The 17468-nt window shown below is 41.3% G+C and overlaps 3 protein-coding genes across 9 annotated transcripts in view; 2 read left to right on the forward strand and 1 right to left on the reverse strand.

The window, feature by feature from the left end:
* The window catches only part of LOC133957246 (membrane-associated guanylate kinase, WW and PDZ domain-containing protein 1-like), an 87048-nt gene extending 77740 nt beyond the window's left edge, over positions 1–9308 (forward strand). For 6 of the 7 annotated variants that reach the window (XM_062392725.1, XM_062392726.1, XM_062392728.1 and 3 more), the window contains 6 exons: positions 55–258; positions 2284–2371; positions 2462–2519; positions 3795–3938; positions 4147–4285; positions 5797–9308. In XM_062392725.1, the coding sequence (XP_062248709.1) occupies positions 55–258; positions 2284–2371; positions 2462–2519; positions 3795–3938; positions 4147–4285; positions 5797–6908 (1745 nt within the window). In that variant the 3' untranslated portion in view covers positions 6909–9308. The remainder of the gene's footprint in view (positions 1–54; positions 259–2283; positions 2372–2461; positions 2520–3794; positions 3939–4146; positions 4286–5796) is intronic. The other variant, XM_062392727.1, reaches the window with a different exon arrangement.
* Positions 9309–10810: 1502 nt separating this feature from the next.
* On the reverse strand, positions 10811–12305 carry LOC133957249 (rhodopsin). The gene has a single exon (XM_062392733.1). The coding sequence runs from the start codon at positions 12208–12210 to the stop codon at positions 11152–11154; it is 1059 nt and encodes a 352-aa protein (XP_062248717.1). The 5' UTR covers positions 12211–12305; the 3' UTR covers positions 10811–11151.
* A 2721-nt stretch (positions 12306–15026) lies between these two features.
* Positions 15027–17138, forward strand: LOC133957248 (kinesin-like protein KIF3A). Its single transcript, XM_062392732.1, has one exon. The coding sequence runs from the start codon at positions 15027–15029 to the stop codon at positions 17136–17138; it is 2112 nt and encodes a 703-aa protein (XP_062248716.1).
* Positions 17139–17468: the final 330 nt, after the last annotated feature.

The raw sequence follows: 17468 nt of genomic DNA on the forward strand, positions 1-17468 counted from the left end.
CCATCACACCTTATTTCTGACACATGTAATCAAACATATTGGTTCAAACAAAAGCTGGAAATGCTTGTGTGGCCATGCCTCACAAAATAGGACGCATCATCGAGGGCAGCCCGGCGGACCGCTGCGGGAAGCTGAAAGTCGGGGACCGAATACTATCTGTCAACTGCTGCTCCATCACCAACAAGTCGCACTCGGACATCGTGAACCTGATCAAGGAAGCCGGAAACACAGTCTCGCTCAGGATCATCCCCGGTGATGGTAAGGCTTTTGGCTTCTAGCCTCACATGGCTCTTTCATAATGTAGCATGATGTGACTTATTCATGGATACAGTGGGAAGAAAAGGGCACTGCTGCTCTTCACAGGCAAGAGCACTTTTCATCAGGGTGTGAACCCTGAGAGTGAGTCACTGAGTAGGAGTGAGATGAAGTTGCCCCCAGAACCTAATGCAGAGCTTCCACGAGAACTCTTTCTCCTCTCTCTCGCTTTCACTGTGCTCTTTGTTTATTTTCTTTGCCGGATATTTTGCCATTTGCAATATTTTGTCAGTCTGAAAGGATTAAAAGCACTGCACACATTTAATCATGTGCTTCCTGTTTGTGTTAATCTCCTCAGCTTAGTTTAGGAAAGGAAATAGAGCTGCATAATACTTCAGCACAAGCGGGGCCCTATAGAAGCTTTTAAAAGACTAAATAAAAGTGCACTTCCATTTAATGTATGCAATTACTGTCATTATTAATTATTAAATGGCATTGAGTCATGTTTTTTGGGGGATAATTATCAATACTTTGGTGACAAGTCAAGGCTCTAAAGTTAAACATTTCTGATGGTATTTATATTTCCACATCACCATAACTGCCAAAGATACTGCAGCTCTCGAAGGTATTGAAGATGTGATTCTTCTGTGTCTGACAATGGCAGTATTAAACCCTCTACGTTTTCTAGTTAGATGTCAAACGTGAAATAAATAAGAAGGCCTCAGTTGTACCATGCAACGTTCGTTGGAAAGATCAGGCTGTACCTGACTCCGTATTCCACTTAATCTCTGGGCCAGCTCATGGTTTATGGTTCTCATCTCTTGCTCTGCCCAGTGCCTCCCGTCCTGCACAGTGGAACCCTTACAGATTACCCAGAATGCCGCAGTGACTGCATGTGCAGCAATCTGTTTTTTGATATGGTATTTAATTTAGTAATGAGAATCATTATTCTAATCCAGTCAAATTTCAGTTGTTATGACATCCCTACCCTTTCAAAATCAAATCACAACAGTATTTCAGTGTTGTCCAGCAGAACAAAGCCTGGATCTGCCGACAGTAATTTTCAGTGTCAAAATGATAAAGAATCACAACAGTCTATTAAAGTTTTAGGGCATGACTCAAAGGTTTAGTGTCAGTGATGGCAGCATATATTAAATTAATGAAATGTCATCGCTGTTTTTAATCAGGGATTTTAGATCCTTTGTAGTTCATGACCCAAAGCTCCTCAGCTTGTTTAAAATAAGGTTAAGTGTGTTAAGTGTTGAGCTGAGCTGAGGCACTGGTCAACCAATGACAAAACTGAGCAGAGCAATGCAGCAACATCCTCCACAGAGGCAGAACATATTGCTTAATTAAGACTGGAGGTGAGAGAGGTGGGGACAAACTCATACACGCACATGTTCACTAGCCCACTGGCTTGTGCATGCAAATCCACAATGTAAGGGACCCTAGTAGAAAACAAAGGCATGGCCTTATAAAATGGGAAGGGTGTAATTTATTACTCTAAGTTATTCTCATTTCAGATGCTTCAAAAGACGTGTGCATTTTCTAGCAATGAGGGGAAAGTGAGAAAAAAGTCATGGACGAATGAGTCAGGCTGACGTTTCCTGCTAAACAGGGACAGAGCTGTAGCTTTGCCAGTGTCAGTGGAAACGAACGTGTCCTGCAGTGTTCTTGCTGGTGAGAAGATGGAATTAGAGAACAGCAAGACAAGACAGTTGTCCTTGTTTTTGTTGTATTCTGGTATTGCAAATGAAACAATGATGCAAGTCGTGAGTTTTTATTTGATATCCTTTACTGCTGTTCTTTTGGTTTGTTTGTTTGTGCAGCCCGTGTTGTTCATGAGCAAATGGCAAATGACAACATCACAGGCAGTTAGCATCAGGTTGAAAACAGTAGCCTGTGGGTGGTTCATGCGACTCTTCTGGACAGTAACGTTTTTCTCCTCTGAGTAGGTTTTTTGAAAACACTGCTACGGGCAAATTAATTCAACAAACAACTTATATATTTTTTGTTTTTTCTCTTCAGAATCTTCCAATGCTTCTCTGCTGACTAATGCTGAGAAGATAGCTACCATCACCACCACACACACACCTCAACAGTCCACAGAGTTACGGTAGGTGATCGCATTACTTTCATTTTTTCTTAAATTTGCACAAATCCATCTTGCTGTCGAGGATATATTCATTGATCTTTGTTTTTATAGGAATAACTCCAAGTCGAAAGGAGCTCCTCCTCCTCCACCCACACAAAATCAGACACAGGTAAGAAAACATGTTTTCACTCCACAGCTATTAAGCGTCTGGGTTTTTGTCACCAATACATCACTCACAGTGAATAAAACGGATCTTAGCAAAAACCTCTTTTGAGTTGCCAGATAATCGTGCACATGTTCAGTCTCTCCCAGAAGGCATTTTCCTCCCAGAAGAGTTGTTCATGAATAGTGGCGTCATTGGACATACTAAGAATAAATTCTTTACAATAATGTACATCCAGAGTGTCGAAGGGCGAAAGCAAGTATCCTCCAGTGAGGCACCGGATGCCTAACTGCTCTGAATGAACACACAACGTCCATTATATAGCGCGAGCAGTCAATAGAAAAGCACTGTGTAAATACAGTCCATTTATCGTGTCATTTACCATATGTGTTGGGAAAGCTACACTTGTGCAGCCTGACCCAGTTTCGGGAAAATATCCATTGTGATAGCATCGTAGTAGATTTACAACTGAGATAATCGAGTATCTAGCAGAAGAAAAATAAGCAAAAAACTACAAATAATAATCTGTCACGGATTAAGTCTTCATTGTTGTCGCTTCCATAAATTCATTTGTGTTTGTTTCTTTGTCAGCAAGATTACACAACTGCTCAACAAATTTTCAAAAAAAGGGGTGTGGCATGAATCAAGAAACAACCCGTTCATAGTTTTTCTTAAAATTGTGAATTTCTTTTTTTTACATATTTGTTAATTTCTCAGAGAATAATTTATGGACCGATATTAATGAATGTGTGATATTAGTGCAGATCCATCCTAAACTGTGCTATATGTACATATAGATCTCTTCCACAAAAATAACCCTAACCCTCCCATGCACAGAAATAGCAGAAATTTTCTCATTCCTCACTTGAATTGACCTCTTTTGTTGACCTTATAATTTTCTTCACAATCAGTAAAATCTGACTTTCAAATTGGGTAGTGTAAAGCTTTGCACCTGTAAGACACAGAGAAAACGATTTTGGGGGAGAACCTGTTTCTCTTGGGAGGGAACATTTGTTAATTGCGGTGAGTTTTGGTCCAGCCCTTGTGTTGCCCTTGCTTAGTGATCTGTACCCTGCTCACAGCGTCTTGTGGCATGAATTATTCATGCATTCCAAAGTATTGTACCGCCATTGACATTTTGTGATGTTTTGTGGGACATGGTTTGATTAGTCCTGACGTTTTGGACTCACCTTTTGACTCTGCTGCACCCAGGATTGATCGATCCTGCCCCTTGGTCACTCTCTGCGACTTTTTCTTTATCTCTTCTTCTCTGCCTCACAGGATGCCGAGTTCTATTCTGTCGACCTGGAGCGGGACAGCAAAGGGTTCGGCTTCAGCCTGAGAGGCGGACGGGAGTACAGCATGGACCTGTATGTGTTGAGACTAGCCGAGGATGGGGCTGCTGTCAGAAACGGCAAGATGAGGGTATGAAACAGTTTGTGACCACAGGGACTTTTTCCCCCTGAAATTCAACTCCTCTATAAATCAATATTGAATAAAATGCAACAAATCAGAAATGCTGCAGTGACTGCGGCCTGCCTTTGTGGGGCAGTATAGGTTAATTTCTTTACACACTGTGAGTGAAATATTACCATCCGGCTTTTGATAATAACCGGGCCTCTCTTTGGTTTAGGTGGGAGATGAGATCCTGGAGATAAACGGTGAGAGCACAAAGAACATGAAGCATTCACGTGCCATTGAACTGATCAAGAACGGGGGTCGGAGGGCGCGGCTAGTCCTCAAGCGGGGAGATGGATCTGTACCTGAATATGGTAGGTTAACACGCCGCAAATTATTTTCTCTGCTTGCTGTAAATAAACTGCTAATGTCAGCACTGGAGTCCTATTAATGTTGCTGCTGTTAACTCCGTAGACGAGAATAAAGTTTCTCATCTGCTTAGCGCACTGCAGAGAAACCTCTTTTTTTTAAACCTGATTTTCATGAATGTTATAACTGTAAATAATTAATATATAACACACAGACACTTTCATACATGATTTAATGTAAACTGCCTGCCCTGGTTTCAGCACAAGACTTTCATAGATTATTGTTTAATGAAGAAGTAGTCGCCACCAAAGCTCCTCCATTGAGTTATACTCTTTAGGATTTGTATGTTTAAAAGATAGATTGTTACGCTCACAGTTTGAGTCACATTGTTGTATTTCTCTTTTATATTTTCTGGCTTATGTGCGTTTTAACTTAACTTGACACTTGAATCCCTCCTAGGTTTTTTTTTTTAAATATTATATCAAGTGATTGTTTTCTTGTCTTTCACAACAATCATCTTCTTCTCTGGATTAAGCTGCACTATAAATCGGCCTCTTGTCTGTTTTATTTGTCTTCTCCTCTCTTCCTCCTGCTTTCTCAATGAATCTCTTCTTGTTGCTGGGCTCTTCCTCCTCTCTCCAGCGATGATGGCTCCTCATCTCGCTGTTGGTACAATGAGGAATGACAAGATGGGAGAGCCCTGTTTCTACCTAATGGGCCAAAATCAGACCACGGTTTGTAGCCAAAAGTCTGTCCCAGTCCCCTCCCTCTCACTACCGTCTTTTTATTTTCCTTTCGGTTTTACCCACCCGTCCTTCCAGCTCATCCCTACCTGCATCCCACTTTGTGTGTTTGCGCGTGGGCGTGTTTTTTACGTTGTGTACCTGCTTTACGTCTTGCTATGCCTTAATTGAACTGAAGTAACTTTTGTGAATCAATACACAAGCAAATCGTCTCCCTTACGCCAGTGTCAGTCCAGATATTTTCAAAGGGAGAAATTTAACGCCTCCGCTTGCCACATGCTGCTGTCAAAGCAACGTGTCAAACACACTTGTTTTTGTTTTACTTTTGGTTTATTCCTCCCAATGATGCCCATTGCGTTGATCACCATGTTGTCTTGAATGATTTCCCAGGTGCCTGCTGTGTCACTGATAACCCCTGCCCTACACTTGCCAATGAGTTGCACCTGCTGTTGTTGTTGCTGACATCACCTTGTGTTTCAACCTGCAGCCCTGTAGAGACACCATATTTATGTGTACTGGTGTATAGCAGAATACCATACACACATTTTTATTTGTTACTGGAGATATTATGAAAGAGCACATGACTGCATGATTTCCATAAATCTCTGCATTGACCTGCTGTCACGTCAATGCAAAAACTCATCTGACCCAAATTGAAAGTCATGTCTGCGGTATACAATAAACCTCATTTTATTATTGGTTTTCCGCAAGCACGGTCCTCATGTAAGGTTTTTCTAGTCAACAAGATTCTCCTCCTTTTTCCTCTCCTGCAGACGGCAGCAGTGACGGGCACCCTCCCTCACCCGGGGCACAAAACACTCCGGAAGTGAGAACGCTGCCACCCAACAGCCGATATCACACCTCATTGGAGTCAAGCTTTCCACCAGACCTTCACAAACCATCACGCCAGGAGGAGGCTGCGCGTGGCCGAAACGGGGACAGGGACAGGAACAGGGATAGGGCTGGGTCAGATCAGATGGACTACCAAGGCCGGGAATTAAACCCCCACCATCATCACACCTGGAATAACAATCACAGTCAAAGTACCCCCACACAACAGTCTCCAGACAACAGTAACAGCAGTAGAAGTGGCAACAAAAAGAGCAGAGGCCGCAAAGTCAAAAAGTCAGAGTCGGAGAGCGGCATCTCTAAACTCCTTAAGACTCTGAGGAAAGACAGCTCGGGGAAGAAGGCTGCAGCTGCCGAGAAACTGAGGGGGCGTGAGCTCTCAAGCAGCAGTTCTACTTTGGATGGGAGGCTTCGCATGCAGCGCCGCGGCTCCCTTGACCGCTCACAAACCCAAAAGCTCAACTCGTCTCCCGATCGCCGGCGGGCCAAGTCGATGGACCGCAGGGCCGAGCGAGCACATCGGGATCGTACACCTGAGAGGGATAACGATGACGGAGGGTTCCTCGCAGTCACTCCTGAACGCAAGTTATATGAGCGGAGGCTCCTCAAGGACTCACAAATGGCTGGGCGAGTCAGGGAAGCCACAACACCCGAGCGCACCAACAACTACGGGGATTCCTTGTCTCTGTCCAGGGGTCGCACAAACGAAAGAACCACGAAGAACGGGAACCTCTTGAGGGACTCTTCCTCTGAAAGGGCGGAGGAGACATGTCTATTGAACGGGACACCAGAGAGACGATACCGGATGGAGCGGGACTCTTCCCCTGACAGCACCTACAGCAGGGATGAACTGAACTATGCAGCAGCCCCAAGACTGAAGGACTACTACAGCATGATGAAGAACAACACTCCAAACAAAAATGCTGCCTACAACAACACAGGCCATAACAATAACGCAGTAGGCCGCAGCCCAAACCAGCTCCCTGAGCCCAAGAGAAGGCTGTACACAGAAAGCTCCAAAGACCTCAGCATCTAGAGCAGAGATCCCCCTCGCCACTCTCTCCTCTGTCTGGGCAAACTATGTACCATACACTGGAATTTTACTTCTGAGGATACTAACTCTTGTGCTTTATTTCGGTCCACTGATGTATTGATTTAATTTGATTGATTTCACTACTTATGATCCCATCCAGAGATTCCTAAAACAGCAGGAGTACAATCCTTCTCTCAGTTCCTACTGGTTGTTTTGTCATTGTTATAGTTATTTTGAACATAACAGAGGTTGTTGTACTATGGTAAAGGTATTGTATGTGCCTGCATATGAAATCAGTGATATTGCTTTTTGTAGGCATTGCTGAATCTAAATATTTGTTCCCTCAGAGTTATGAAACATGCTTCCAGTTGTGGTAACTTCTAACTACTAAACTCGTTTTTAACTTGTTTTGTAGATATTTTTTTCCATTCCTGAATTACTTTACTGAAAAAACTATAGCACAAGACACTGATGGTTCACAAGAACCATGAAAATCAGGTTGGACTTGGAGGCAAATATGAAATTGTAATATCTGGTGGTGAAACTAGAGTGATAATTATAGAAATAATATATGACCTTTTGCTCACTATTTATTTTTAATTTGGCATTTATCTTGAGCAACCTTCATTAAACCATTAAAGGGCCAAGGTAGAATTATACACTGTACTTGGGAAAGCATGCTGTACCTTTTACTTGTGTTGCACCCATGACATGTGTGGCAGCTCTGCCTAAATACACCCACACACAATTCTGAAATTAGAAAAGTAAATCAGACAACTGATGTGAAAATGAATTACTCGCGTTGAGTAGGATTATAAAAACAACGCAAATATTCTGGTTCTTTGTTCTTTGGTGTTTAAAGAAGGAACCTGACTCACTTTCACCTACAGGCAAATTTGCTCTGGTAGATTCTCCATTGTGGGAAAATTAGATATATCTAAATTTGTTGCTCATCTTACTTTCAATTAAGTACTTTAGATGAGTCTGCATTATGCCACAACACCAGCCTGAAGCTGCCATAAAATAATATTATTCAAATATGCCAAAAAAAGAAAAAGAGGTTTAAAACCTCTGCACACATTTGATCCAGCCACACAGGTATTTTCTGATTAGACCTATTCTCAGAAACACGTGGGTTTGACTGACAGTTCCACTCTCCTGTTAATTTTGTAGCACCCTTTTGGGCGGGATGACTTGTCGGCGTGGTATGATAATTGTTGTTGGTACTTTTTGTGACATCATAAATTTCCACCGTCTTTCAATGCATTTTCCACCAGCGAGAGTAGTTGAAAACAACTCTGTGGATGTGCAGAGGTTTTAAAACAAACCAATGTGTAAATTATCCCTGTGCAAGCTGCATGTGTAAATTAAAGTGTAGTTTAACCACTTTATTTGGTAAGTCTGAGTGAGAATAATCGATAAGGAACATGCACTGTAATCCCACAGTAATTGTTAGCCCTGTCCTCATGTTGATGATTTGTGCACCGACCACCTCCTGGGTCCTGGCACAAAGAGCTGATGTATTGTATGTTGTGTTGGTAACAAATGGAGAGTCCTGGTGCAGGAGGCGACCAATCTGCCATGCTGAGCCATGCTGTCACGCCACTGGAGTCGAACTGCTGCTTTATAATGTGTTTTGTGTGTATTCTCTGTTTTATGTTTCATTAAAGAACTGAAAATATATTGGATAAACCACAACAAATGAATTGTTTGATCACTGTTGTTGCCATGGTACTGTATTTAACAAGAAAAGTCAAAAAAAAAAGGAAATACATCATCATAACCATCAACAGTAAAGAATTTTCCAATGTAACTATTAGGAACCCGTAAATAAAATAAAATGTTGCCTTTTTCTTGTACAAAAGAGAAATTTATGAAAAACCTCAGCAGTGAGGAATGTGATATTGTGTTTATATCTCTGAAATGGACCTGATGATTTATGGGAAATGTGTTGATTTACTCTGGATCAGGTATGTAAAGACATTTTAAAATGAAAACCTGTCTTTGGTCAATCAGAAACTGTTTGATGGTTTGAATCTCTCTCGATGGTTAGCCTGCCTTTGTATTATAAAGCACTTGTATGCAGTCTGTGTTCTTCAAGCATTATTTCTTGCAATTAGCTCCAGACATAATGCTGTCTCTGTGTTGATAAAAGCAGTACATGTTTATGGGCCAATTATTTTTTTTTTTATAAAACTATGCATATACAGTATAGATACTACATTGTTCATAGCTTTATTTGACCCATGAAGCTATACATAACATTAGTCTAAGTACAAGTAGATGTGGACTTATCCAGCTTCTTTCCTTGAGATGGATTACAATGTATATGTAGCTATCAAAAGAAGTCTGTGAATGCTATTTTTATTATCAAATAAAGTTTTCCATACAAATTCAAAAGGATTTCATATTTCTCCGCAGATGTTTTTTGTTCAGTTTTGCGTCAGAAGACTTTGTTCACTCAGATCAAATGACTCTTGTATGTCAGTTGTGGTCACGCTACATTTTACAACACAGTTTTAGCCCTTCATTGAAGCCTTAAGGAAAACGTACTACATTTTGAAGTGACAGTAAGTTGGAATATGGGCTCAGATGTGCTGCCTTCCTCACCTAATTTGAAATCGTATTTCATCTTACTTGAACAACACATAATGATGAAGTATAGTTGTGAAAGCTCAGCTACCTCCCTTCCATTGTGTCCTCCGTGAGATTAAAAACACTGAATTTGCATGTTTTCAATCATTAAAAGTTACTCAAGTACTGCCACAAGACTCTGTCACCTCCAATGATACAGTCTAATATATATAAAAAAAAAATCAAGTCATTACACACTATAAAAAAAACGCCCTTTTTAATGGGGATATTTTGTTTTCTAAACTTATGATCTTTACTATCATTTATTTACAAAAAGGTAAATTGTATAACTACCTTCGCTAAATTAAAGCACAGAGTGATTGATCTGTTTTTTATTTGTTTAGCTCTCTGACATCAGTCAATCATCAGGAGTCTGACATCAGTCAATGAGAGCTCTGAGAGCATTTCCGTATTCAGGTTGCTATAGCTACACATTGAGTCATTATGAGAGAGATCTTGAGGTATTTGTTTTTCTTCAAGTCTGGAAAACTAAACATCTGAAAACAGAGAAGTAGGAATCAGTTTGTCATTTCTGTTGCATACTTACTATAGAGCCATTACAACTCCTTTGAACTCCTATCACAACTCTGTTTTACAATATTGCCATCTATCATCGGCTTCCCCTGATCGGTGCCCACATGGGGGGAGTTACTCTTTGACATATGTATTAATAAATGCTAAAATCTGCTTAAATTTAATGTTCATTTACTACATGTTAGTATGCTATATATTACCAATTCTTCCTTTATTTAGGTCTATCTCTGTATTTTACCTGGTATGATGAAGGTAATTAGTGCAGGCGAGGACTGTTTCCTTTCCATAACCTTTTGCATCACCTTGGTGATACAGATTGGTTTTATCCAGTAAGTCCCATGTCTGTGTTAACCTTTAAATAATGTGATTAATATTTGTCATAAGATAAAGCTGGATGTTGAGTCACATGTATTATTCACCCCTGACTAACAATGTCATAATCTCATTGCTAGGCCAAGCTCTAAATCCAAGGTGACCTGCGTTTGAAATAAGATTATAGTAGCAATAGAGTACCACTATGAATGAAACTCACGCTGTTCAAGTTTTTTGTACCATTCTCTGTGTATCTGCCTGAAAGTAGAAAGGGGGTTGTCCCTACAATATCTCAAATATAGAAATTGACTCAAGACATGAATGCGTTCTGAATAGGTCATTCACATTAATTCATATGATTAAAAAAAGACAGTCATATGTATTGCCCCACCAGAATTGTAAGTAAAACATAAACAAAATGACTTATTTGCCAAGTGCGATTTATTTTACGTTGCCTTGATTACATGCCTCTACATTCAAAAATAAGCCAATATCATAGGATGGGAATCCAACTGTAAAAGATAACATTTTTCCCCTTTACTCTCAGGAAAAGGAAATCATAGATTGATAAGTTGGATATTCTGTACATACAGGAACTCTGTAATGGGCTGACCTTTCCTGATACTGTCTTTAGGTTGAACCCACTTGTTCAGAAAAATACAAAAAGGAAGTTATTTCTGTAGACATTAGCCTTCAGTCGTTTCCCTGGGGGAGCAGAAGTCTTCTTCTTGGATATTGGATCATGGAGCCTTTGTAGATGGCCCTTTTATGCTGGTGAGACAGAGCTAGAGGAGGCAGAAGAGGCCTCGGTCTTGGTACTGGACGCTCCCTCCTCCTCCTCGAAGGGATTCTTCCCACAGCACAAGGTGGTGATCATGCAGTGACGGAACTGTTTGTTCATGCAGATGTAGATCAATGGGTTGTAGATGGCAGAGCTCTTGGCAAAGAAGGCGGGGACGGTCATAAAAAGAGGTCCGAACTCAGAGCCCTGATTTAGGAAGATATACCAGGCCACACCTGCATAGGGACACCAGCATACCAGGTAACCAATAACCATGATCACGACCATGCGGGTGACTTCCCTCTCAGCCCTTTGGGTGGACTCTGACTCCTGCTGGGCAGCAGCAGCCTCTTTGACAGCACAGAGCAGACGGCCATAGCAAAAAAACACAATAGTCATTGGAATGAGGAAGTGGCAGATGAACATGTAGATCACAAAGGATTCATTGTTGAAACCTTCTGCACGTGTGTAGTAGTCCACTCCACATGAGCACTGCATGCCCTCAGGGATGTAACGAGACCAGCCAACAAGAGGGGGTACAGCACAAGCAGAGGCTGCAAACCAGGTGAAGGCCAAACCCATGATGGCATGGTTTTCTCCGAAGCGAAAGTTGCTGATTGGCTTGCAGACAACCATCCACCTTTCAACAGCCAGAACAACAAGTGACCACAGGGAAATTTCACCTCCGAGGGTTGCAAAGAATCCTTCTAGGTTGCAGCCAAGACGACCTAGAACGAAGTAGCCATGCATAGAGGTGTACATCGTTGTGGTGAATCCTCCAAACACCATGAAGAGGTCAGCCACCGCAAGGTTCAGCAGGATGTAGTTTAGAGGGGTTCGCAGCTTCTTGTGTTCGAGGGTAACGTAGAGAGTGAGGAAGTTGACGGGAAAACCAACGAGGATGAGCAGGAACATATAGGCACCCAGGGCAGCATAAGCTGCTGGGTTGACAAGGTAATACTGAGGGTACTCATAAGGACTCCGGACAATGCCGGTAGTATTTTGCATGGGGACATAAAAATATGGTCCCTCTGTGCCGTTCATGGTTGCGGCTTGCGGTTTGCGATCAGCCCTTCAGTGGTGTTTCTTCTGGCTGTGGAGGAGAGTAATGGAGGCGGACCTTGCTACGAATGGAGCCAGGGGGCCCCAGCCTGGCTTTTAAAAAGGCACACCTTGGATTATCACTTTCCAAATCCGTCAGCACAAAGTGATTTAGGCCACAGTTAATATCTAATCCAGCCACCTATGCAAACATAACTGATCACTCATCAAGATATTAAGGTTACACCTGCTCACCTGCTTTATCATGTAGCTGTACAACAACTTATATTAAAACAATACTACAACATGCTTAATTAAAAATATCTATCTTGAACACTGAATTTTAAAGCTACCATTAAAGGCAACTGCTTTTGTGCAGAGCTCAGATGTGTCAAAATGTTTGTGCAAGTCTACTAAAGGCCAAAAACATGCAATGATTCATTGTTTGTCTTTTAGTAATTGTAGTATCTAAATATTTCTTTAGTCGGCTGGTGGAAAGTGTTCATTGTGTTTCCACTGCTGGCACCATCTCAAACCCACAACCCTGGAAAAAGCAACAGTTTAATTCATGAATTAACTTTGTCATCCCACACTCTTACATTGTATATCTAACCATATCATAAAGTGTATATTTCATGTTGAAAATAAATTGATCCCAACGTCATCAGTTCGTCCCAAAGTAATCAGGTTTTACTCAAATTCTGATACAAAATACATATGCAAAGACTTGGGGTATTTTAGACACTGTAGTGTGTATAGTCCCAGGTAGGTGCATTATAAAGAATGTACAGGTATGTAGATTATAGGTTTCAATAGAGTGGATCTAATGGACCATCTTAGCTGTTGGTAAAAAGCTCAGCACTTTCCTAATGGGTGTTGTATTAAAGAGATTTGTGGCTTAAGGACACGCCACTCTCACCGGCCTGTACTGGATTTAATATCTCAGAGGGTCAATACCACACAGGAGGATGTTGCTGTCCTCAGAAGCACTCTTATTTTCTGTTCCATTTTTTAGTTAGAAATAAGTTAATGAAAGGACAGTGCATCAAAATAGTCCAACTGCATAACTGCTTGACACAACTTGAATGTGTTTTTTCAAAATCTGGCTTTACTGATGTTTAAGGTGGTATTTTTTCATTATAATAGCAACATTGTCTAATTTATGATGGATTTATAATCTTAACATTAATCTCAGATTGACCTTGTCAAGCAAATTCCAAGGGTGGGCCTCTGATTGACATATGCCCCTCCCTTTTATGTTACACCTGTGACATAATTTGTGTCCATATTGGGCATATGGCCAAAAATACTCCTATTGGATTTCAAAAAACTTAAATACTTGTAGCCCTTCTTGGACCATTCAATGTCCCTCCCTTTGCATTTGTGATAATCTGCTGGGTAAATTAAGGTTGTTTATATTATTTTTAAAGATAGAATTGTGAAGTAAAAAAGGCAACATTCTGTGTTTTCCGCTTCTCATATGTGGAGAATGTGAGAAAATGTGAGGATTTTCAGTTTTTTATTAGTCATAGCATCATCAGGTTATTACATTTTTGGTCAAACATACCAGATATTTAAAGGTTAAAGTTATTATGGTTGACATGTTTTCAACATTGTTTGACATTTTTTTAGATTCAACAAATTGAACAATTAATTGATTATTCAATTAATTATTTTTCTTAGGCTGGATAATAAATGCATTTTAATGACAGGTGCAAATGAAGTTCAGCACGAAAACAAGGAAGCTGGAACCAACTAATACTTGATATTTAATATATTTGATTTTCTTGAGTAAACTGTGCTCTCTAGTGGAAAATAAATGGTATTGAATATGTGACCAATATGACAATTTACAGAATGAAAACATCATTGTGTTTAAATGTATTTATTTATTTAACTAGGATGTTCATTGTTCACAAAAACTGTATCTCATTCACTTTCAGTGAATTTAACCTACTGCTCACCAATTTAACCTACTGCTCTATCTCATTCACTGAAAGTGAATGAGATAGAGCACTGAAAGTTAATGAGATAGAGCAGTAGGTTAAATTTATAATATCTATTAAATTAAAAGGGAGTGATTATAAAGCTGGTTTGGTGTGTAGATATAAAATTGTTAAGACAGGTAATTGGTGAGGTTGCATAAATTATCCAACAAAGAAAATATTATCCAATATTGTTCCTGAAGTTGTTAGTGAAAGCTGTATGAAAGGTATTAACTTAAAATGTATATATATGGGTTAGGGTTAGGGTTTTAGTTTATGAGCTATACATAATATACTGTACACACTGCAGTGCAAATGTGTCAGGTATAGCTGTTTAGATATCATCCATGATATAGGACCATCATTCATTCATGTCTTAAAGAGCTGACTCCAGTGACCAGAATAAGAGAGTTCCACAACAAATGTTAACGGGTCAACATAGCCCCTATATCAACACCATGGTATCAGTTTGGGATTACATGCAGCCACAGAAGTCTGTGATAAGGCCAGAGTCCATAGAGTTGTGTGGCAAGTTCTTTAATATTTATATATTTAAAAAATATTTATAGTTTCAAAATATTCAGCTTTTTCTGGGGTAGTGAAATCGCACAAGGATCTAGTGACGTGGTCACATGCCTCCTCATGACAACTCAAGACAATTGATAGTGGCGTGACTTTGATCTTTGTATTGTGGCACCATAACATACCTTTAATCTGTGCTATAACACATTTCTTTGATAACTGGACACTACGCTGGCATGTACATTCTTTGGATAACCTTGTGTCCAATGAAGATCAAAACACTTATTATGATCTCCTCTGAGCAGTCTCACCATGGCGAGTAATAAGCTTGAGAAACATGACAAGCAGGAGGTCAGTGATAATGTCAAGGTGGTGGTAAGATGTCGTCCCCTCAACCAGAAAGAGAAAATGATGACCCACAAACAGGTCATCGTGGTGGATGAGATCCATGGAACCATAACAGTCAACAAGCTGGAGAATCCTAATAAGCCCCCAAAGACCTTCACCTTTGACACTGTGTTTGGACCAGACAGCAAACAGCTTGATGTCTACAATCTCACAGCCCGCCCCATCATCGACTCAGTATTTGAGGGTTACAACGGCACAATTTTTGCGTATGGGCAAACTGGCACAGGGAAAACCTTCACCATGGAGGGAGTGAGAGCAGTGCCAGAGCTAAGAGAGATTATCCCAAACTCTTTTGCCCATATTTTTGGTCACATTGCCAAGGCACAGGGGGATACCAGGTTTTTGGTCCGTGTTTCATATCTAGAGATCTACAACGAGAAAGTGAGGGACTTGCTGGGCAAGGATCAGATGCAGAGGCTTGAGGTGAAAGAAAGGCCAGATGTTGGCGTGTATATCAAAGATCTATCTTCATATGTTGTAAACATTGCAGACGACATGGACAGGATTATGACAATGGGACACAAGAACCGGTCTGTCGGTGCCACAAACATGAATGAACAAAGCTCACGTTCTCATGCTATCTACACCATCACCATTGAGTGCAGTGAGAAGGGTGTTGATGGAAATCAGCATATGCACATGGGAAAACTTAATTTAGTTGACCTAGCAGGTTCAGAAAGACAGGGCAAGACTGGAGCCACGGGTCAGCGTTTAAAGGAAGCAGCAAAGATCAATCTCTCCCTCTCAACACTTGGTAACGTAATCTCTGCCCTGGTGGATGGCAAGAGCAAACACATTCCCTACAGGAACTCCAAACTGACCCGGGTACTGCAGGATTCACTCGGAGGAAATTCGAAGACCATGATGTGTGCAAATATAGGCCCTGCAGACTATAACTACGATGAGACCATCAGTACCTTGCGCTACACCAATAGGGCTAAAAACATCAAGAACAAAGCCAGGATCAATGAAGATCCTAAGGATGCACTGCTACGCAAGTTTCAGAAGGAGATTGAGGACCTGAAGAAGAAACTACAGGAGGTTGAAGAGATCTTAGGTTCTGAGGGGAGTGGATCAAATGAGATGGATGAAGGTTATGATGAAGGAGGGAGGGCAGGAGGGGTATTCAGGAGAGGAGGCAGGAAGAAGCTTTCTCCAGAGAAGATGGTGGAGATGCTCGCAAAGATCGAAAATGAGAGAAAAGCCCTGGAATCCAAGCTGGACATGGAGGAGGAGGAGAGAAACAAGGCAAAGGCAGAGCTGGAGAAGAGAGGGAAGGACCTGCTTAAAGCCCAGCACGAGCATCAATTTCTGCTTGAGAAACTCTCAGCTTTAGAGAAGAAGGTGATTGTGGGTGGGGTGGACCTATTGGCCAAGGCTGAAGAGCAAGAAAAACTTTTGCAGGAGTCCAACAATGAACTTGATGAACGTCGCAGGAGGGCCCAGCAGCTTCGGAGGGAGCTGGAGGAGAAAGAACAAGAACGCCTGGACATAGAAGAGAAATACACAAATCTGCAGGAGGAGGCTCAAGGAAAGACCAGGAAATTGAAGAAAGTATGGACCATGGTGGTGGCTGCTCAATCCGAAATGGCAGACCTACATCAAGAAAATCACAGAGAGGTTGATGGCCTCCTGGAGAACATCATCCAGCTCAGCCGAGAACTCTGGCTCGAGATGCTCATTATAGACAAAGTTATTCCCCAGGAATACCAGGAGATGATAGAGAATCATACTCACTGGAATGAAGACATTGGAGAGTGGCAGCTGAAATGTGTGGCATTCACTGGCAACAATATGAGAAAACTGACTCCTGCTCCAGATAAAAAAGAAAAAGATCAGATTCAGGTGGATCTGTCTCATGTGTATTTGGCCTATACAGAGGAGAGCATAAAGCAGTCACTGATGAAACTAGAGAGGCCCAGAACCTCTAATAGTAGCAAGAGTGGTCCACCAAAGACTGATCGAAAGAAAAGAACTGCAAACTCAGACGCTCTGCTCGAATCCCTTCTGAAGTAAAGTTCAGAAGTTAGTGTTGAACATAGTTTTGGTTCTAGTCCAGGCTCTTGTAATCTCACGCCTAGACTGCTGCAACAACCTGCTGGCTGGTCTACCTGCTAATGCCATCGAACCTCTGCAGCTCATCCAGAATGCAGCATCTCGACTGGATCTTCAACCTACCTAAGTTCACTAAAAATATGCTGCAACACTAATCAGGCCCAGTCTGCATCCAGGACATGGTTAAACCTTGAACCCCAGCCATCCACTCCGCTCTGCATTTACCAATCGGCTTGCTGCTCCCTCACTGCGAGTAACAGCTGGCCACTCAACAAAATCATGACTGTTTGC

This window comes from Platichthys flesus, chromosome 7, assembly GCF_949316205.1.
Source record: "Platichthys flesus chromosome 7, fPlaFle2.1, whole genome shotgun sequence".
Classification (NCBI taxonomy): Eukaryota; Metazoa; Chordata; class Actinopteri; order Pleuronectiformes; family Pleuronectidae; genus Platichthys; species Platichthys flesus.

Excerpts from the sequence above, each read along its gene's own strand:
- LOC133957249 (XM_062392733.1), bottom strand. The coding sequence starts at position 12,210 with ATGAACGGCACAGAGGGACCATATTTTTATGTCCCCATGCAAAATACT.
- LOC133957248 (XM_062392732.1), top strand. The coding sequence starts at position 15,027 with ATGGCGAGTAATAAGCTTGAGAAACATGACAAGCAGGAGGTCAGTGAT.